Here is a 23686-nt window from a genome sequence, read left to right as displayed (position 1 = left end):
TTTAGAAGTATTTTTGAGTAGCTATCAATAAATCAGCATCTGCATATTTTTAGCTTGGGCTGGTACAGCAATTAAAAATTACTGAGATGTTAGGCAGCATGGCATAGGTATTCCAGTTAATTTGATTATTTCTAATATTAATTAACATTACATTACAAACAATTTTAAGCTAAAAAGAGCAGTTTCAGACCTTATCACCACTCACAATGGATAGTGCTAACAATCACTAGTGGTAATCAGTAACATGTCATCCACACATCATGGAAACTTACAGTAGATCGCCATATGTGATCAGTTATATGTCATTTACTTGCAATAAGTAACATGTTACTGGTATACACTCTTCATCTGTAGCATTTTGACCTATGGTGCATAGCTATGCAAAGTATGACACTGTATTACTAGTGAATTTAGCTACACCCAGTTATCACCAGTGGTGATTTGTGAGACATTATTGTGTCCGTCTTATCCGTAGCACAAACGTATGTGAGTGGTGATAGAGGAACGTTCCAATGTTTGATCTATAGATCACCTCTCAGTGATGGTCGATAAGGTCATCCATCCCCATTGGTAATGTCTGAAAAAGGGAAAAAGGTGTTGATGCCTTGCAGTTATAATTTGAATTGTGAAAATGCCATGTCTTGGTGGTTTAATCTACCGGGAAAAAAGACATACACAAACAAATTTGCTCAAGTCTTATCCCTTTGGATCCAAACAATCTTTTTTGACATCTGTAGAGATTCAACTTATAAGTCAGAGCTTTGATGACAACATAGTTTGTTTTGATTTATATTCTTTGTACTGCATGAAATATGTATATATTAAAATAAGATGTATATTTTGGTATTTGAAGTGTTTAAAACATTTTGTAAACATTGGGAGATAGGGTTAACTTGATATTATATGATATAGATTTGTTTATTATAGTTTATGTCACAATTGATTGTATGTTTTATGGATGATTAGGCTACTAATGATATGAAAATTTATCTAGTGCAAGATTGGTATTAAAATTACTTTATTACAATCTTATGATGTACTTGTGCAATGTGTTGTGTATCTAATTGTGTAGCTCGAAAATTGTTCTAATACTGCATTCATCATTGTTTCCCCATTTCCTCTAATTTCTCTCTTTCTTACTTGATTATTTATCATCTTCTATGGCCCATATTCTGAAGTCTGGTTAAACCTCATATATAATCTGTGCTAGAATCATGGCTGAAAATGTCAACAATTTGTTAACATATGATTCTTATGCTCACTGTGTTTTATCATGCTTATAAGGTGAATAAAACCAATTTAGTTATTAATCTCAGATATTAATGATCTGATAGATGAGATGATGAATTGAACTTGTGTTGTTAAGAGATTTGTGTCACAACTGGCTATCCAGAGTTAAACTACAACTTCAGACCAGAGTCTAAATCAAACTTGACTTCATATTATGGGCCTATGATATGTGTGCACCCCCCACCCCTTTCTCTCCCTATCTCTCTCTCCCTTCTCTGTCTCCTCTTTCTCTCTCCTGACTCTTTCTCTTTTATCTTACCAATTTATAATATTTTCATTTCTTTAATGATTAATGTCTAAGTTTTGATTAATCCCCATAATTATTGGCCACTATTCCATTTCAATACTACTAGCACATTAAATTAAAGGACAATTCCACCCAAACAAAAACTTGATTTGAATAAAGAGAGAAAAATTCAACAAGCATAACACTGAAAATTTCATCAAAATCGAATGTAAAATAAGAAAGTTACGGCATTTTAAAGTTTCGCTTCATTTCACAAAACAGTTATATGCACATCTCGGTCGGTTTGCAAATGAGGAACTGATTACATCACTCACAAATTCTTTTGTATTTTATTATATGACATGAAATATTTTTATTTTCTCGTAATTGTCATGTGAAATGAAGTTTCATTCCTCCCTGAACACGTGGAATTCCATTTTTTAACATTTTGTGCTTCAGGCAAGCAGGTCCTAATCGTCAAATTCGTAAAAATTGCAATATTGTATAATCCAAACAATAAAACACAAAAGAAAAAGTGAGTGAGTGACATCATCGACTCTCTCATTTGGATGTAACTGGCTTGTTCATATAACTATTTAGTTAAAAATAAGCGAAAGTGAAGTCATAACTTTCTTATTTTACATCCGATTTTGATGAAATTTTCAGCATTGTGCTTGTCTGATTTTCTCTATTGATTCAAATCAACATTTTTCTGAGGTGGACTTGACCTTTAATATGTATATTCTAAGATTTTTATGATATTAATTAGAAGTGTAAGAATGGATATATTTTAAATGAAAACAAATATTTTTGGTTGGATCCCAGCCAAAAAAAGAAATGAATGTACTTTTTCTTGTGGTATATAACCAAGTCTCAAGTATGGAATTGGCTGAAAATTTCATGATCTATGCAATCACATAATTTGTAAGATAACTACACATAGCATTTTCTTTTTAAAGAAAAGTTAAGATAATACTAAGAGAGTGTGCTTATTAGCCTCATGTAAAATCAACATTTTCACATAGAATAAATGGACAAAAATATAAACAGCAAAGTACACTCTTATTACTTTGGAATGTTAGATGATACCTCAATATTTCATTTTATTCAACCTTCTTCAAAGTTGTAACACATAAAAACTATTGCTTTACATTTCAACATATAATTGCAAGTTTCAAGATTAAATCAATGTACATTGTTCATCAAAACAGAAATGGCCAGTTTGTAGTTCCTTTCTGCGCATGATCAAAAGATTCTATGCATGATCAGAGGAAGTCATTTGTACTGAAGTAACATGGTGGTTTAAAATCTAATGAGATAAGCACCAACTTTGATGTCTTGATTATTCAAATATTCTTTTGAATTGTGGTTTTCATTTACATCCACAAAAAACAACAATACATCCACGAACGACTTGTATTTCACAGTTTGCCAAGTACATTGTTCAACATGCTATGATATGCATTCAAAGTAGGACTACAACAAATACCTTCATAAAGTGTTCATTGATGTGCTATTCTAGTCACCTGGTCTATTCAATTTCTTCATTCTGCTATGTAAGGCAAGCTTACATAATATCTTGCTTTGAAATCTGCCTATCATAATGAAAGAAATCAAAGGTCATTTGACCAAAATTGTCCATGAAGTAACTATGAACTGGTCTATTCTCATTATTCTCAATAAGATGTGCAGCACTGAGCCAATGACACAAGGCAATTAGATATTTTCCCCCCAAATGTTTGAAGAAGCTCTATACAATCTGTCAAAAAAACTTGAGGGTACTGCAAGAAAATATTTGCAATCAATTGCAAATATTCTTGTCCAATTTCATAATTGATAAATCAATTTTAACTGTAGCAAATTAGATTACACTTCTTGTTTCCAGAAGTAGATTAGCAATCAATTGTGAATTCACAATTTTAAGACTTATGATTGATTAAGAGACTAAAAAATACATGCAATTGATTGAAAGTTTCTTGCCATGCCCCTTTCAGACTTTTGTTCAACCAACATTTAGCCTGATGACTCTATGGACTGGAGCATGTAAACACTTATCTTCACATATGTGATTTTTGTCAGAATAAATACAATTTTCATGGACTTGTCCGTATGGAAGTCTTTCTCTTCGATTTTGTCAAGAGCAAATTTGACACAGTTTCAAGAATCATAAGCCCATGTACACCATAGATTACATTGTACTGTATCATTTTCATTTTTCCGCTGTTGGGAACACATCGTCTAGGATAAATATCTTTTTGAAATGGATTACATATCTTGATATGATGAGCCAAAAACCAGGGTAATCAGTTTGTCTGACATTGATCATGGGGGGGTCCTTCACACAGAGTTAAGTGTGATTTAGAGTCATGCTTAACCCTAAAAGGACTGGGGGTCCATGATGCCCGCGATATTTCCGAAAGGCAAAGAGACAGCGCCGCAAAATTTTATGATTTTTTTCTTTGAAATCTCACGCAACCTTTGAGACCAAATTTGTGACATACGGGTATAGTATCACGACGTCACATGACTTTTTACGATTGCTGAAAATGGCTCCTTTCTATACTTTGTATACAAAGTCTATGGGAGATAAAATTCATAAAAGGGTGATTATTTTTAATTAATTCGGGGTTTGATTTAGTTAAGTGGTTTGTAATAATTTTCATTGAAAAAAAAACAATAAAAAACAAAAGATGAAAAAACAGAGAAATACATAAAGAAAACATTGGCTTTCACAATTTTTCTTTGTGGAAACGTTCAATTCAATTACAAAGATGACACCAACATCTAGAATGCACATGACTTCAGAAAATTGTCTAAATATGAAGTATAGTGATATGTGAATCATTGTGCTGACTGTAAATCTTCTTAGTTGCCAAGATAATGTTCTGTGCATTTCTTATTTGAAGAGTTATGATATTACATATGTTTCTAACACTGGCCCAGTACTGATTCATCAATTAATTTTTTTTTGTCTAAAACATTTTTTGTAAATTGATTTCAGAGCACATAATTGGACAAACAAGAAACACGTTTTATAAAAAGATTATTTTTTTCAACCGACACGAAATTGCATGAGAATCATAATTCAGCTTTTACAAAAATCTTTGAAACATTGAATAACATTATTCAGTACCACTTTTTTCAAAATATACTATATGATATACATTCTCTTTAAAAATCTGATCAAAATATACACACATTTCACTTAAGATGAACAATACAAGTACCTTTATTTTGCTTCACATTTTAATAAAAGAAATTAAATTTCATACTTTTACATGCCATTTTCTTTGAAATATTTTTATATGGCAAGATTTCAATATGATAGAAGAAAACAAGAGGCTATTCATTTCCTCTGTAGTTTTATAAAGAAATAAAATACAGCAATATACTGATCATGAATGAATAACTAATTTTCAAAGTTTATTTCAATGTCACAATTGGCATTTACACCTCTTTTAATACACATGTTCTAAAGAGAAAGGAATTACAGATAACAATAAAATATTTGGTTATAGATAAACCACATTTAAAGGCACATATTCACACAAAGTGGTTTGTTAACCATTCGTCAACTGTTTCAATTTTCTACAGAGTCATTACAAATGTTTTGGTTTGATGCTAAATCTACGAATGCACAGCCTTGAAGCAGTGGCAGTGAGCTATGATTTTAAAAGAAATGCTTCAAAATCATGATCAATGGTTACCACACTATCATGACTTCTAAGTTTTGACATTTTTTTCTTTAAAAAACCTAAAATAAGATGAAACAGAATATGAATTGAACCCTGAGTAAGCTGAAAATCACATATCAGCACCCACGAACATGCACAGTATAATTATGGAAAACAAGCTGACAAATGCTTCGTTATTTCGCTATTTCTCTCCAATTATTCACTCTCTTTGATGCATACAAATGCTTGGGAGGTCATTGTTGAGAGGTGTTGTGGCTCAGTGGATAAGTCTCTGGACTTTGAAACACAAGTTTCAGGGTTCAAATCCCACCGCAGCACTCGCATCCTTTGCCAAGGAATTTATCTCCATTTGCCACTCTTCACCCAGGTGAAGTAAATGGGTACCTAATAGGAAGGAATTCCTTGAATGCTTGAGCGCCCCATCAGGGTAGCCGTGCTAAAGCCGGGGTAATAGTATGCAGCACTTAGAAACATTTGTATAAATGTTGCATATTATTAATATTTTTATTATCATTGTTCAAATTTATTTTAAGATCATTGCCACAACTGGACTTTATATGTTTACAAGTTGAAATAGATAAATGATAAGTATCATTTTTCATGAACTGCTTCCATACTGTAGGCTTTACATATCAATGACAATTACTTTCTGGAATACATCAATATCAAAGATCCCTACATCTTCTTTTTTTGTGTGGATGATGTAAAGCCCTCAAAGATGCATTCCCTGAGTTGTTAAGAATTGAACAATACTTTCATTCTGTTTACATTTTGTTTATAATAGGGAGATTTAACAAATTTACACTTAATATTGATAATGCACATTAAAGTCATCTATCATTCAGAAGTAGCACCTCACCATGAAACCTACAGTCAAGACTTTGGCCAAACTTAACAAAGGGGATTCTGAATCCATGTAATGCAGATTTCAAGCTAAACTCATGCTTGTTACAAAGTAAATGTTAATGATCCAACACTTCATGTAAATTAATTTACATTTACATTATGCTCACCACTTCAAAACAATTGGCTCAATAATGATTTCATCCTAGTACCAAGTGTGAATTTATCCCCTGTGACAAATGCCTGCATTCAATATTGGACCCTTTCTAAATAAATGCAATGAATCAGGGGTAATTCATGCAAGAAATCTACATAAATCATGTTTACAGACCAAGGATTCAAAATCACCTTTGTACATGTACATTTGGACCCATGAGTATACTGGCATGACACAACTATACAAGCTCGTACAGAGAAACTTGTAATAATTATTTGCTTGGATCATACATTGGCCAGTCTGTTGTCTAATCTACTCATGTTTAGAGGTTTCACAATCAACCAATACCTTAACCTGTAATTCATAATTCCTGGGAGTGACTATGAGGCAAGCTGACAGCCATCTTATCAGCATTCTGCATGACATGATAATAATAATTGACCACCTTCTCGTAGTTATCGACTGATATTCTCTCATTGATACCATGGAAAAGCTTGAGGTCCTCCGGTCCCATGGCAACAGTTGGAGTGAAGCGATAGATATTGTTTGTAAGGTTCCAGTAATACCTTGTATCTGTGTTGCCGATCATGACTCCTAGGAGATTTATTAAAGAAAATGAGGAAGCAAATTTGAGAGTAATCATAACATGAACAAAACTAGTAGTTGCCACAAATACAATAAGATGTTTACGCATGATATCACACTTACATGTATATTGATAAAGATAAATCTCAAAGTGCTTTACAAACACATGTTCAAAATGATAGAAATATACCGTTACGTGAAAAATATGGAAATTTAGTTTTAAAATGTGACGTGGTAAACCAGTCCAAAGTGTAGATGCATCCTAGAACCACATTAGATGGCAAAGTTACCAAATCATAGTTCTTTATGAAACTAGGCCCCAAATGACAAGATCTGTCACCATCCAAACATGGAAAAAGAGTTTGAATAAATAAACTGAACTTACCAGGGGTTACAAGAACAGATGGAAAGACTTGTCTTATACTGTGTGAGATAACCTGATAACCGTGAGCATCTTCATCAAACGGTGACGTAGGGGATGCATCCAATTTCTCTTCTACCGTTATCTTGACCCTGTCATCACCGATGACACTACGATCATGGTCTATCACCTGAACAAACAAATATATAAAAATGGGTTCGTGTATAATGAAGTCCCTATGTCTTGCTCACATGAAACATTGTGACCATATGTATTTAATACGATCTTGCTTTTCATCTAACTATGGGTTTATTGTAGATTTTGTAGGTTATTCTCATTGGTGATTGCATTGAAATATACATGCACATAAATCATTCAAGAGATATCGACATATGTTAAGTTATAACAGATCATCTCATATTGAGGCTTGCAGAGCAAATAATTCTAAGGGGGATTTCTGCAACTAAACTTGATAATCAATTCTGATTGTTGAAATCTGTATGATGAATCAAATGTCTTATATCATTGGTTAGAACCTAGAAATAAACATGAACTTTCAAAATGTATTCCAGAGGTTCTTCCATCACATAAAACTGATATTAATATATGGATTGAAATTGATTTTGAGATGGATGAAAAACTTCAAATAGATATTACCTGTTGTATACTCTGAGATGGATGTATTCTGTGATTGACTATAGCCCATGCTGAAGGAGGAAGTACATTGGTCTAGAACAAAACAAAACAACTCATTATATTATTTCAAGGGAACCAAAGCCTTTAGCACAAATAAATTATATTGAAAAGAAGTAGGGAAGCAATTTAAGATTAAAAAAATCATCAAACTCATTTGAAAAATTATAGTGTTATGAAAGTTTGAAAAGTCTATATTGAATTTCTAAGATTATCTTTATATAGGCAACATTGCTTCAGTAGGCACAGTAAATATACATGTATATACACAACAAAAAAAGTAAGTCCCCCCTTAAACAAACATCAATAATTTCCAAACCAATGCCAGTTTTTAATATATTTTTATATGAGTGTGTAGGTAATTTTATAAGCTACCCTCTGGGTAAATGTTGTGGACGTATTTTGCGTCATGCTTCAGTGAGCACCGTCAGAAGGCAAAAATGTCACTTTTCAAAAGTCACAAGCCAAATATCATGACTTTGATTCCATTTTATTGGAACTAATTCCACATTCTCATCATGAAAAATAGCCAGAAGGCTTGTAAAAGGTGCTTTCTAAAAGACGATACAACTTTTTTGGCTAAATTTCACAGTTGAATAAACACAAGTCCATACTTGCTATAATTTGATTTTTTGCACCTTTATATCAATAAGAATGAAAGAATATGATGACAGTTATTTTTGGGAAGAGTATCTTCAACGATATTCATCGTTTCACGGTTCAATGAACATTTATTGAAAAACAAAAAATATACGATTTTCAAATATCATAGGCAAGTATTGTTTCATTTTGGTAACTGAAAATGATCTTTTCTCAAATTTTTCGTTATGTTCACGACCATTTAACATGCTTCAATGATTCAAAGGCGTTTAATTAAACATTCACGCTTGAATGAACATGTGGAATGTGATAAGCTTTTTTTTACGTTATTGGAAAAAATGCAATTTGTAACTATGGATATCTGTCACAAACCTCCTTGCATAGTTCATTTGATTTGATTTTTATGAAAATCCTGATGTTTAATGCATCAGTGAGCACACAATATTCGAAAATTATGCAAATGAGAAGAAAGTTCATTGCCTTGGCCCCACTCTGTGCCGTATCGAATTGTTATTTTGGTGTGCGCACCTTTTGGGTAGTGTTACCCTGAAGCCATGTGCAAAGTTTCATGTAAAAACTGTTGGCAGAAGTAACAAAAACCGTCCATGAAACAAACCCTCATTTCATATTTGCTAAAATTTTGACTTCCTCTCTCATAGACTTGTGTACACTATGGGTGCATATGTTTAAGAGTAAGTAACCCCTTATTCAATTTGGTGGAACTTTTTTTTCAAGGCTGTCTTTAGCAATGTTATTTGGCAGTAATGTTTATCAACCTATGGGCAGAATTCTGTGCAAAAATGAAATCGATATGTTTATTCATGCATGAGTGAGCACGCATCAAAGTGGGAAAATTGGTATTTTCAATGTCACAGACTCATTTTAAAGGGTAATAAATTGAATATTGAGGGCAAATTCGGTTTCAAATGCTTTTTTTATCATCCATCATTTCTATCACCACACACTTTCCGAACTTTAAACATTTTCATGGTTGAGCGAGCACATTCGAAAACTTAGGAATGAATACTCTTTATGCGGCGTAAATGTATTCTTTTCGTAACAGTTTCTCATGACCAGTTTAATTTACGGGCAAATCAGTGGTGGATTCAGAATTTTAAAATGGGGGAGGGGCCTATAATCGGGGGAGCCACCAACATTTTCAAATTTTTAACATGATCTAACAAGTTGTAGAGGATACTACCATAAACCCCTATGATGATACGTCACAATACAGGGGCCGCGGAACGGTTTTCAAAGTGGGGGGGGACTGAGCCAAAAGTGGGAGGGTGGGGGCTGACCATGCAAAAAATTACAATCGTATGGTCATTTTTACATTTTTGTACATGCTTTTTGAAAAAAGTGGGGGCTGAACCCCCCCCCCCGCTTCCGCGGCCCCTGCAATACAATGTGCTTACTCAACCATGAACATACGATATCAAAATTGTGTGTGGAGTGGTTAAATGATGGATAGTAAAACAGTATAACACCATAAAATTCACCTAAAAACAACTTTTGCCCAACTTTGTATTTGCACAATCTGAAACACGACTCTTGTGACTTTCAAAAATGGTCATTTTTAATTCAATCTTTGATTACTCATGCATGACTCAACCGATCAATCTCATATTTCTTCAGGAGTTGCTTAATAAGTGTAGAAAACTACCTACGAAATATCATATCTCAAAACAATTCCGTTCAAAAGTTACAGCAATTTGATTTAGGGGGGACTTACTAAACCCCTTTTTGTTGTGTATATATACCATTGTGTGTAATCTATAATGGGATATTGTATACCTTATAGTGATCTAAATTGTATCTAATAAAAAAATATAAAAGTAATCCAGCTTACCAACTATCACACTTATGATTGTATAGAACAAAGATACTTGATTGGTCTCATAAGTACTCACTCAATATCCATAACATAAAAACTACCTGTATTTATAGTTTCAGGTAGCTGTCACTGTTGTATACAAGGGATGATGAATGCCAATTATCACAAACATTTGGGTAATGAGGTGCTTGATCATCAATGTTATGACAGGAAAATGATATTTGTAAAAAATGTTTGAAAAAGACAAATTATGTATTTTTCAGAAAATATATCTCCGATATCATTTTGGTGGTCTCCTTTTCATAATCTATTTATTAAAAATTAACTAACTAAAAACCCTATGTGTGACTGGTTGTATATCTACATTGTTCACATTCTGCTGGCTTAGATATGTGAGACATGTGTGTTTACAATGGTATTTTTTTCCTTTCTTGTTGACTCTGGCAAGATTGCTTGTGATCCAGTTATTGTTATTTTTTGCGCTAGCTCACATGGCCTGGAGTGAATTGTGTGCTGCATGCATGAACCAATGCTAAGAAACCTATGGCAGAGAATAACACTCAAAGTCTTACTTATTGTATACAAAGCACTTCTTCTTCAAGCTCCTGGCTACATTACAGAATTATTGAGGTATAAAACCAGTGATCATGGTGGCAATTTGCGCAGTTCAATGGATCCTCTGCTTTTACAGATTCCATCCCTTCCATCTGGAATAGCTTACCCCTGGAAGTTAGGAAAGCACCACCCGTAAAACAACTATAAATGAAAGCTCAAAACACATATATTTAATTGATAACAAGCATTTCAGGAGTCCCATAAAGCGCAGTAGAATATATATTTATGGAATAGTTTCTGCGCTCTATGAATTTATATATCATTATTATTATTATGACCATTATTTACCAAAGCAGAAAAGTGGAAGTTCAGAGAATGTCTCCCGAGGTCTCGTTCTCCCCTATTTTTTCCCTTCCCTTGTCCCGTTTGGGGTTTGGACATGACGATCCACATATCAGTATAAATATGACATGTAGGTTGAATGGGGGTAAGGTCACACGCTCACATTGTTCCATAGAACCAGAAATATTCACCGTATGTTCAGCAGAGTTCGCATGCAAAGCAAGCTGTCACTAGCGATTCCACTTCGCCCGGGTTGGCAAAAGCCGCATCACTCGCAGATGAATATATTATTCAATCATGATAAACTTGTCAGCTATGAACCAACAGACAAGAAAACTTCATTAGAAGTTGAGTTCATAGGCCTATCATTATTAGTTCTATTTTAAAAATACCGGTACTTGAATATCAAGCATGATATTTTAGGCAATCACACATAATGAATTGTACATATGATGGAAGTTAATTACTTCCTCTTGCTCTTCTTCCTAAATATTGCACTCATACACTGTAGATCGCAATTGTGCTGGTTCATTGATGCTTGCATTACCCCCAGCTACATGCATGTATTCTTTAAAAAAGAACGTTTGTGATAATTGTACACAGAAATCCATTGCCTAGTTAAATACTGCTTCATTATTTTTCCTCTGAATAAAGTAAAACTCTATAGAATTACCCACCTTCCAGTGCAAAATATAAGCTATATTGGTAATATCCATGAATTTGTACCAAGCTTGTACACAACTCAGAAACACAACCTCATAATGTAACGTCACCCTGAACAAACCAATTTTCCTCATATATTTGCAATATTTGGTGAAGTTATGTCAGTCTAATTTGATATGTCATTTTGTTTTGTGAACTGAATACCATTATGTGCTATTCTAGAGATCCAAAGCTTTCTATTGATGTGAAAATCTCAGTACTAGCCATTATTTTCTTATGTCTACTTTAAATACAATAAGCTTATGCATATTTGAGATGGCAATTAACTAAAGAAAACACAAATTGGATATTCTTGAACACATTTTGCAAGTTTTCCACTCATTTGGTCATACTCATTAATCAGAGAGTTTTTATACAACTTAATAACTGTATGATTTCCTAAAAAGAATTGATTTTCCATCATAACATAATAAATAAACTGGAAAGAGTAAACCAAAAATCAGACATACTGAAAGTATAATGGTTTTACCTTAAACCCACCATGAACCATTGTGATTGCAGTTGTAGTTCTGGCAAATGCATTGGTACTAGGTCCCATTTTGGTCAATACCCTAAAAAGCAAATTCAAGACAAAATTTTCATCATCTAATCAATAAATACAGATAAAGAGGGAGCAATTATGATTAATAATTTCAAAAAAGATTATGTGATGATGATGATGGTGAAGATGGTGATGATGGTAATGATGGTGAAGATGGTGATGATGATGATGATGATGATGATGATGATAATGATGGTGATGATGATGATGATGATGATGGTGATGATGATGATAATGGTGATGATGATGATGGTGAAGATGGTGATGATGATGATGGTGATGATGATGATGGTGATGATGATGATGGTGATGATGATGAAAATGATGATGATGATGATGGTGATGATAATGATGATAATGGTGATGATGATGATGATGGTGATGGTGATGATGATGATGATGATGATGATGATGGTGATGATGATGATGATGGTGATGATGATGATGACGATGGTGATGATGATGATGGTGATGATGATGATGATGATGATGATGATGATGATGATGATGGTGATGATGATGATAATGGTGATGATGATGATGATGGTGATGATGATGATAATGGTGATGATGATGATAATGGTGATGATGGTGATGATGGTGATGATGGTGATGATGGTGAAGATGGTGGTGGTGATGATGATGATGATGATGGTGATGATGATGATAATGGTGATGATGATGATAATGGTGATGATGATGATGATGATGATGGTGATGATGATGATGATAATGGTGATGATGATGATAATGGTGATGATGATGATGATGATGGTGATGATGATAATGGTGATGATGATGATAATGGTGATGATGGTGATGATGGTGATGATGATGATGATGATGAAGATGATGGTGATGATGATGATGATGATAATGGTGATGATGATAATAATGGTGATGATGATGATGATTCTCATTTTTCTCATCACAATCAATACAAATTACATTGAAAATGTTGATGATAAAAAATGTAGATGTACCATGTATCATTTGGCTTCTTTTATGTTTGAATTTGAATAATATTTTCATGCAGAAGAATGCTTTATTCACTTTGCTATAATTATTTATTGATTCATAGTTCTTACCATCCAAATAGAGGTCTAAAAAACCACATATTGGTGATGATAAAACGCAGTGGAAATTTGGCCTGGAAAAGAAACAAACAAGGAATGAAACGTTTTATGTACATATTACTATCATTTTATTCTATTACAACTCTTCAATGTAAACATCTTCAATACATTAATCTACTCTGCTTGATAAGTTATGAAATAATGATTTTTTTTAAGTTGTGAGGAGTATTGAAAGTACACATACATCAAAATGATTTGAAAATACCTACATTACATATTAAATACATTATTTCTTTATAAATAAGATTAATGGGGAGGATAGACAGGTCAACATGATAGTCTAATTTCAACAACAAATACTGAATTGGGTCAAAAGAGTACTAAAGACCACAGAAAGAGGGGGAGAATATGGGGGGAATGAAAAAGGGGAGATATGACGAAGGGAGAAGGAGAGTGAGCAAGAGAAATTGAGATAGCGTAAAAGATGGAAAGAGTAAATTAGCCTTTGATTATGAAGAATTTTAATTTTTACCTCAGATGCAAGATGCTCAAACATTTGTTTTTCTGGTCCACTACCAAAGAAAATTGGTTGTCTTCGGTATTCAAGTCTGTATGAAAACAAACAAGTTCATCTGTCTTCATAATGTAGAAGATAGTTCAATATTCTTAGTACGGGTAATCCTAACTGTATCAATTATTGTCAAAGACAATAATTGATACATGATAAATTTTGAGTAGATTGATTCCTCAATGCGCTCGGACAGATTAAGACAATTGATGTAACTGAATAAAGCAATTACCATGTCCTGAATGTAGTTTGCAGGTACAACTCCCTGGTTTGCTGAATCATGCTACCAATACAGTGGTCAGAGGATGAGGACTAGAAGAGAGGAATGTGAATTGTGAACTGTGTAGCTGCTCAATTTCTAGAAATTGATAGACTTCACTTAAGTCAAAGTCAAAACCCACTTGAGAATGAAGTGTCATACAGGGTTCGTACCTGCAGATTGTAGATTAAGTTGACCTCGCAATGTGCATGAAAAACTATAAACTGTCCTGACGTATACGGGAATTTGAATCAATTTATTTAAGTAGATTGTGTAGCTTTACTATTCTAGCCAAATGCAAAGATGATAAAGATCTAAACAAAAAAGATAAATGAAATAATAAACAATTGAATTATTAAAAAAAATATTGCTTTGCAAAAATACAAGATGTAATTTTGTCATTATTCCAAATATAATAATAAATAACATGCAAAGATTAATATATTCATGAGCTTACCTGCTCAATGCCCTTGTCAAGATGCCAATGTTTGACTCTGGTGTTGGCATTGAAGAATGACCTGTTGGTATGGCTTCTACACTAAGGTTTAATGTTAATATACCTTTCTCTGCCACACAGACACTGCAAGAATATCAATGTAAGATTTTGTATAATTAATGATACATGTAGATATTAATGTTACATGAAGATGTTGATGAATATATTGCTTCTGGATGAACAGTACTTTTAATCAGCAGGAATTATTTCATATTCACAGAATAAGGAGAAAACATGGTTTGGAGTTTGAGGTTCTCTAAATGAAATATTCATACCAACGATATTTGTTGAAACTGTTTCAAGTCAAAAACTATGTACCCAGTAGATGGATTCTCAACTGCAGTCTCAGTCAAAGTCTGCTCCTCCACCATTGTAAGAGATTTGAAACATATTGCACACCTAAATCCTTGAATTTTCAAGAACTTTCATTAACTCTTCAAATTGTCCTCCCTAAATGAATTCATAAACCAAATATAATTCTCTTATTTATCTGTTATTTATATGTGGATGTATCAATTATTATTACAATGAGCCATAAACCTTGACCTTGACAATGTAATAACCTTTTGGCTCTGTCATGTTAGTCTTTGTTTTACTTATGAGATTTGGAGTTCAAATCATCTGTTTTGGCTCATAACAACTGTGCCCTACAACTTAAGATTATCTGAGATATGAATCAAGTAGTAGCTGAATGATGAGAGTACTTACATGCCAATAGGTTTATCTAAACCTTTGAATACATTATTGACAATGATGCCTCCTTCATCCAAGATAAAATCCAACTTTATTCCTCTCTTCATGAATTCTTCAGCTATTTTGCCAGCTCCATTTTTACCATAGACCTACACATTCAAAATTCAAGTAAAATGAAAACAAAGAAATATGATTTGTACCAAAAATGTTAGACATTTCGACAAAGATCAGTTGTACTTTTTAACAAATGTTTGTTGAACTGTATGCTGTGATATATTGTATTTGCTTAGATTTCATAACTTTACCCCCCACACAAGGACAGAGAAAGTTCGAACCACAAAATTTTTACCCAATTTTCGCTATATCGCCGCACGCACCACGAACCGTCCTTTCTGCGCACTTCGATACGAAAGTTAGTTTCGCAGAAAACGCATTTAAAGAAAAGCTTTTTTAAAACCAGCAATAAGTGCACCTACAAGAAAAGCAATTTATTTGCCGGTGTCTTCGTTTGATAGTTTAGGTTCGAAAGTTTCATCCCGTATCTTTATATTTTCTTGAAGTGAATTATTTACGCCACAGTGGGCATCGTAACAGAGAAGATGGTTCGTGGTAAAATCGCGAGGCGCGATAGCACACTGTATCTATTCCACGAGGACGGTTCGTGGTGCGTGCGACGATATAATACATTGTTACCATGGCAACATGATTCAAGACACACAAAATATTTAAGAGTGTCTTGCACATTTTAACCCTAAGACCAATGTGTGTTCCAACTTTCATGAGAATTGATTAAAAATTGAGGGAGTAGTTCGAAGCACAATATTTGCAACGGACCGACTGTAACTCATCGCTACCCGACCGTACCGTACGCTGATTCCTACATAAAATAAGGGAGAGCACAGAATAATTGTCCCATTAGATTATTAAAGTCAATGAATTTCAAAGTTCATTCCACTTCAAAAGGATAACTTTATAGTAATTTGGGGAATTTACACCAAACAGTCATAAAAAAAAACCTCTGGCGTCACAGTATCGAATAAGAAAGATGAAGATAGATGAATATCCTATTTTTTTTCTTACCTCTTCGTCATGTCCAAATGCTAAATACATAGTTCTTATTGGAATTTGCTTCAGCTTCAGACGAAATTCAAGTGCTTCCATGATTCCCTGTTGGATATACAAGAAAGGCGAGATAGAAATACACTACTGAAACATACAAAATAGCAAAAAAATCAAGAAATGCCACATGTATATCTATATGTTTATTCAGCAAACTGACAGAATGGGAAAATAAGCTGGTTTACTCATCAAGATTTTTGTTTTATAAATAACAAGTAGATTCTTTTCTACTTTCTTTGCAGTAAGTTTATCTGTTGTGCCAAACTTGAAGCAAAGTTGTATTATGCCTTATATTCAAACTGTGAACAAGCTGAACAAAGAACACAAATCTAATACACTCTGTCCCGGGTTCTCCAGAGGTTATAATTGTACTATGAAATAAAACCATGGATTATGCAGATATTGTCTTATCGCGCTTCAATTGGGCGTCCTTTGCCGAAATGCCTGCATTTGTAATTTGACTTTTCTTTATAGTGTATGTAAAGATATAAGTGTAATTATGTTTAAAAAATCTGTATAATCAATGCTTCTGTACCATGGAACAATTGAAACCTCTTTTTGAGAATCACAGGCCAATATGTCAATTACCAATGCTATTCCAAAAGAGGCCTTCCCATTCAATTCTTGGCTTCAAAAGTCAAAATGACCCAACACTCAGTCATGGGCCATTTCAAAAGGATGGATATCACAATGTCAATGCTATTAAGTCAAATCTACTAAAAATAGCCAATTGATTGTTGAGAAGAAAATTTCATAGAATTCTTGCTTTTGATAACAACAGATGTCAAATAAATCACACGAATATATTCATAGTTGTAATTATTCATGACAGAAAGAGTGTGATTTGAAGTCATGCACATGGTATTTGATGATTAAGAATTAGGACTCATCCCTGTATGATCTTCCCAGTGCTGTGATGTGTCATAAGCAAGATAAAACAAAAACATAAGTGCAAAATAATGGTATGGGTCATCCTCAGATTTGCAATACTTACCATCAAAGAATGTTTGTCATCAATAGTCCCTCTCCCATAGATATACCCATTGTCTTCCCTGGCCTCGAAGGGTGGATATTTCCAGTCCTGGTCCTTGACTGGGACTACATCCTGATGTGCAGCTAGCATGTAAGGCATCAACGATGGGTCACTCCCCTTAACGGTGTAAAGGAGACTGTGGCCGTTGATCACCTCCTTGGTAACAAGGGGTGAAGTGTGGATAAGAGGAAAACCTGAATAAAGATATATAATTCAACAATAACAAAATATATTATACTCATCTTCAACCAGATACATGTACCGCCCAAGGATATCAAACTCTCCTTGAGATGTTTATTGGTTACAAAGTTGATTTTTTTTTTACAGTCAGTCTATGCTACTGTAATGTTAAGAGAAATGTATGATGAATACACAATAGTGAGCAATTACTTTCTAAACAAACGCAGCACAGACTTTACAGTCACGGATGATCTTACACTGTTATAGGGCTCAGATGTGACTGCTATTTGCTGCTGAGGCCTTATAATTAGTAAAATTGAAGGTTAAGATAAAAAGATCAGATGCTGAATTCCCTAATAATCAAAGGGTGTATTTTCACTATTTTATCTCCAATATCGATGAAAGAAGTAGAACTTACTTTCCTCAAGGAATAGATGCAGTTTGGCCACTTCATCTAGTTCTACCACAAACTTTGACCAGGAGATGGTCTGGATCTTAATGGCCTCTTGAAAGCGTCTCTTGAGGTCTTTGTCCGCCTGGATGAAGTCTGTATCCAAAGCCTTACACTCTGTCACCTCTGGCTGCATGGATGGGAAGGTTGCTGTCCTGATCAGCAATACGGCAATGAGACCGACAACCACCAGTCCAAACCCCTTGCACACTTGGACCATCATACCCATATTGATAAAGGTATCTCCTGGAAATAACAGATTAAAATAAGAACTGATTAACATCTTTGACACTACGTTTTCTCAACCTTTTGGAAGCCTCTATTGAGGTCACTGACTTCCAGGATGATGTCTATCTCCAAGGCCTTGCATTGATAAGAAATGTCACCGTTGCAAAAAAAAATATATGGACAAAATATTGAAAATATGACTTGATGATTAATAACACATTGCTCTGACCCTGTAAAATCAATGATTCATGGTGGACCAATAAATCCAACCACTACTAGTATTCAAAAACTAACATGAAAATAAAAAATAATTTTAAAAGCTATAAGGCTAGCCTTACACAGATCAATAAATATAGAGAGAGTCTGCAATAACAGAGAATTGATGCATGCATGTGCTTTTACTTGAAATACAGCCTGTCCACCTACTGAATTAACTACAATAAATGAAGTCTAAAGAAGAAAAGGATTTGGATGCGATAAGTCATTGATTTGTACACAACTGAAACGTTGATCTTGTAGAGTTGCCCTTAGCATTGCATATGATGCTATAGCGCTCAAACTCAAAGTTCACCGGATTATCTTATCAAGGTTAGTCTTCCAAAGTAAACACATGAGGCTTTCTATTCACAATGAAAACACAAAGGTGTATTACCACTTCTCAAATACGAGCTGAAAATATCAGAATATTATCTTTGTATATAACTTTCTGGTATCCAATCACTATGAAAGCTCAGCTTTCAAAACTGCCTTTTTAAAGAACAAGTCTACCCCAACAAAACCTTGATTTGAATAAAAAGAGAAAAATTTAACAAGCATAACACTGAAAATTTCATCAAAATCGGATGTAAAATAAGAAAATTATGGCATTTTAGTTTCGCTTCATTTCACAAAACAGTTATATGCACACCTCGGTCGGTATGCAAATGAGGAAATGATTACATCATTAACTCACTATTTCTTTTTGTATTTTATTATATGAAACATGAAATATCTTTATTTTCTCGTCATTGTCATGCAAAATGATGTTTCATTCCTCCTTGAACACGTGGAATTCTATTATTGTAACATTTTGTGCTTCAGGCAAGGAGGTCCTAATTGTAAAATTTGTAAAATTTGAAATATTGTATAATTTAAACCAAAAAAAAAAACAAAAGAGTGAGTGAGTGACATCATCGACTCTCTCATTTGGATGTAACTGGCTCATTCATATAATTATTTTGTTAAAAATAAGTGAAACTTTGAAATGTCTCTTACCTTACATCCGATTTTGATGAATTTTTCAGCATTGTGCTTGTCTGATTTTTCTCTATTGATTAAAATCAACATTTCTCTGAGGTGGACTTGACCTTTAATGCATATCGCATCGCAATATAGCTTATATTTCACGCTGGAAGCTGGGTAATTTGATAGATTTTTACTTTATTCAGAGGAAAAATAGTGAAGCAGTATTAGGCAATGGAAAACAAATACCATGAGAGGGAGCTTCATTTCCTTTATATTAAAAATCAAATTTTTGCATAGAATAATATTATTATAAATAAAATCTTGAAGCAGAATCTATTGCTAGCTTGCGACTTGTAATTTGAATTCTTATAAAGTGTATGCCTATATTTTAAATGAATCATGTATACCTACGTTAATATAATATCCTTCTGTTCAAATGTTATCATATTTTCTTTACATTTCTATAACTATGTACACCAGTGGAAAAAAATCTGTCATGGACAATAAAGCTTTTCTATTCTATTCTATTGTACAACAACTGAAAAAGAAAATAACTAGCCATTGTATTTTCATATTTTAGATGATAATAAAGTACACGTATTAACCCTTGATCAAAGCTTGAACAGGCTTTAAGGGAATGGCTTTTGCTAATACCAACTCTCTAGTCAATTGCATACCTTAATATTGTTCTTAAGAAGTATAAAATGGTATAATGCAGTTTTTACATGGGACATCGCAAAGCTTATTATCAACTTTGAAACAAACTTCCTTTCCCAGAGCCCTAAACATGTAGATGTAAACTTTTAACTACCCTATCAAACAATTTAACCGTTCTGTACTAGTCTCGATATTCAAAGTTCAGAGGCCACAACACCCCTACACACAGTGCTTCCAAAAAAAACTATACACTTTTGAAATGGCTGCCAAATAGAAAATGTAGCACTTTGGGGGAAAAGACTTAAAGATATGGAAAGCCATCAACTTTCGGATGACACCAAAAAGTTTGAAAACTTAATGCTTGAGCGAGCACTGCCCACTGAAACAAAGGGTATGAAAATTATGGTGGGCTGGAATAAGCCTTCCAATTTATGTCAGTTTTTGAGAAGCGAATCTTTTCGAACTTGCAAAGTTAGGGGAGTTGTGATAAATTAATGATCAACCATGACCAGTTTTTTGCTGCATAAGCAAATTTTATGAATTATTAAATTGAACTTTAATGCATGAGTGAACACAAATTACACTTTTTTGGCAGCATTTCAACTTTATAATTTGGATCTCTTTTTGGGCAGCATTTCAACTTTATCATGTGGATCTCAGCTATGTGTTCATGGGAGTTGGGAGAATAAGGGTGAAATAGGACTTAAGTGGGAGAAGTAGGTTGATGGAATAAGAGTCAAGATAACATTCAGCCCCCGGCCCCTCCCTCTTTCCCGCCCTCCCCTTCTGTTGAGAGACTGATGGCTATTGTCATGTACTCAAAGTCCAGAGCAGAATGTTGATTTAATGATTAATTCTGAATTGGGGTATCAGCTTTTTCCTATAATTTAATTAACACTTTATCAGTAAATCAGCTCATTCAATGTGCAATGTGATCAAGCAAACATTCAGTTTTTTTTCAATAAATTATTTCATTAATCATCATAATCATTAAATTTCTTCATAATCATTCAATAAAAAAACTGACCATCAGCCACCAGTCACTTGGCAGTTAAGTTTTGAATAGGCTGCAATAATCTAGGAAGTGAGACAGAGAGGGGGGGGGCGGGGTTGGGCTGGGAAATGGAGATGGAGAGGGGAGGGTACATGTATGACTTTTAAATTTTAGAAATAAAAGGTCAAACAGAAGAGGAATGCCCTTTTAACCAAGTCTGAGCATATCTCGTCCTCTTGCTTGTAACAGGTATGCATCACATTACTCTGACTCTCACGAACACACTTCTGAGGTCCACAAGATATGCTGCACCAAAATTACAAAACCTGTTCACTCATGCATTAAATTTTAATTTAGTAACTCACAAAATCTGCCTAGGAATCCAAAACTTACTCATTAATTTACTTTAGCACGTTCCAAAAGGACTAACCACTTGAGAAGGAGAGAGGGGTTGCTAAATGTTCTGTTGACCTTTATCCCATCAACGTACCTCACCTATACCTAAGTCATATTACCCCCTCTTCTGACTGCCATGAACACATTGCTGAGATCCACATGATAAAAATGCTGCACTAAAATTTGTAATTCATGATCATTCATTCATTAAATTTCAATTTAATAACGCATTAAATTTTAACAAACTGATCACAACTGATCTTTAATTCACCAAAAACCCTCAACTTCGCAAGTACCAAACAAACAAACCTGAAAGAAATTGGAAGGCTAATTATTCCGGCCCACCCTAATTTTCATACCCTTTGGCTTTGTTTCACTGGACAGTGCTCGCTCATGCATGAATAGTTTTTCAACTTTTTGGTGTCATTTGAAAGTTGACTCTGTTTGCTTTCCATATCTATAAGGTTTTTCCCCAAAAGTGTTACATTTTTTGTTTGACAGCCATTTCAAAAGTGCATAGTTTTTTGGGGAAGCACTGTACATCCGTAACACCCCTGCTGGATTTGTAATATAAATCCAGCTATTAAACTTTATCAATTATCAGTAATAACGACAGGAATAGCCATCATTTCTGTGGATTTTATTTTTCATACAATTTCTGACATTTCACCCAGGGCAATTAAGAGTCAACATAAACTGGTGAGTGAATGTAGGGGGGGGGGGCGAGATCTGGTTCAGCAGAACAACCAATTTAAATTGTTATAAAACTTAAAAGTTGATTTCAAAATTATGTGCAGTACCATGGTACAATTACATGTATTACTATTACTATAACAAAGTCCCCCCCCCCCCCAATATAAAAAAAATGCTTAGTTACACCTGGCTTAACAATATTAACAACTCTATGACTGAAAGTGAGAGTAAGCACTAAGACCATAAGGTCCATAGACGTAGACCTACTACACGGTAAGACTAAGTAAGAGAGCTCTAAGAGTAATCATTCTTGCTTGCATGCCAGGCAAAGCAACAAGAAATATGTTAGAACCCTGACATTCCCAGCTGAACATCTCCAACATTTGTCATTCCGATTTGTTTTGTTTACAGTTAATTGTCCTTTGAGTTTCAGCAAGCTTTGCGTCTGATTCTGAACGTGATGTTAGAAAATCACAGATCGAGGGGCGGGGACAAAGATTTTCTGGCAGGTGGTTGGCTGAAATCTGCATCAGATCACAACAGCGCAATGTATATGGCATTCTGATACCAGCTCGTTCATCGAAACTTTGTCTTTTGCTTCTGCAATTGCATTTGCAGTTCTAACGTTCAACCACTCTGCTTCGTGCTTTTATATGCTCGTCATTAAACTAGGGGGAACTAAAAACAAGCTTACAAAAGAAGATAATAGAAAAATAATTACCGGTGCCGGTATCTAGGATTCTCGTACGCTACAAGTACAACACAGCCACAGGTAAATCTTTGATCCCAGCCCTTGCGGTAAATAGCAAGGCAATTCGTTCTTCGGATCATGTATACAAATTACAACGTTACACGCGCCCGCTTGTTATTGTGTACAGGTGGTGTCGGCGTCGTCGATGGCCAGGGTCCAGGGCAGCGGCTGCCGGCCGGTGCCGGAACTACAATCAGCCGCACGACCGTACCATGCACTTAGCTCTGCATGGATATGCATGCATCACAGATTGAGAGGCCATGTGCACGCATTGAGCTGACGCCATGGCACACGCCCACGGGTTCGTCCATATTGCTATAGGGAATCAGAGTTAGAGTTGGATTGTAAAAAAAAAAAAAAAAAACTTTCTTTGTCATTTTATGAGTAAAAAACTATATTTTGTAAATATTATAGGTTTTTTAG

General features: G+C 34.2%; 2 protein-coding genes across 3 annotated transcripts in view; one reads left to right on the top strand and one right to left on the bottom strand.

The window, feature by feature from the left end:
* Positions 1–5669: 5669 nt before the first annotated feature.
* LOC121411076 (N-fatty-acyl-amino acid synthase/hydrolase PM20D1-like) lies at positions 5670–23341 on the bottom strand. 2 transcript variants are annotated; one of them, XM_041603570.1, is made up of 12 exons: positions 23234–23341; positions 18288–18566; positions 17651–17883; positions 16618–16704; positions 15553–15686; positions 14806–14928; positions 14054–14129; positions 13534–13595; positions 12374–12455; positions 7815–7886; positions 7182–7347; positions 5670–6805 (listed from the first exon to the last, which is right to left on the bottom strand). In XM_041603570.1, the coding sequence occupies exons 2-12, from the start codon at positions 18547–18549 to the stop codon at positions 6573–6575; spliced, it is 1530 nt and encodes a 509-aa protein (XP_041459504.1). In that variant the 5' UTR covers positions 18550–18566; positions 23234–23341; the 3' UTR covers positions 5670–6572. The 2 variants fall into 2 exon arrangements, with proteins under 2 accessions (XP_041459504.1, XP_041459505.1); XM_041603571.1 differs by lacking the exon at positions 23234–23341 and adding an exon at positions 18887–18985.
* The window catches only part of LOC121411075 (mitochondrial 10-formyltetrahydrofolate dehydrogenase-like), a 29200-nt gene continuing 28562 nt past the window's right edge, over positions 23049–23686 (top strand). Inside the window, exon 1 of the mRNA XM_041603569.1 lies at positions 23049–23284. The gene's annotated coding sequence lies outside the window, so the exon portion shown is untranslated. The remainder of the gene's footprint in view (positions 23285–23686) is intronic.

The sequence above is a fragment of the Lytechinus variegatus genome, chromosome 3 (genome assembly GCF_018143015.1).
Source record: "Lytechinus variegatus isolate NC3 chromosome 3, Lvar_3.0, whole genome shotgun sequence".
NCBI classification, from domain to species: domain Eukaryota; kingdom Metazoa; phylum Echinodermata; class Echinoidea; order Temnopleuroida; family Toxopneustidae; genus Lytechinus; species Lytechinus variegatus.
The sequence above is the reverse complement of the archived record's forward strand: the minus strand, read 5'-3'. Positions and strand labels throughout refer to the sequence as shown.

What these genes read in the sequence shown, in the direction of transcription:
- LOC121411076 (XM_041603570.1), bottom strand. Translation starts at nt 18,549, where the DNA reads ATGGGTATGATGGTCCAAGTGTGCAAGGGGTTTGGACTGGTGGTTGTC. An exon ending in TTGACAAGGGCATTGAGCAG is followed by an intron (nt 14,130 to 14,805) that starts GTAAGCTCATGA and finishes GTTTTCATACAG; the next exon opens with ACTTGAATACCGAAGACAAC. An exon ending in TTGAGCATCTTGCATCTGAG is followed by an intron (nt 13,596 to 14,053) that starts GTAAAAATTAAA and finishes TTTCTTTTCCAG; the next exon opens with GCCAAATTTCCACTGCGTTT.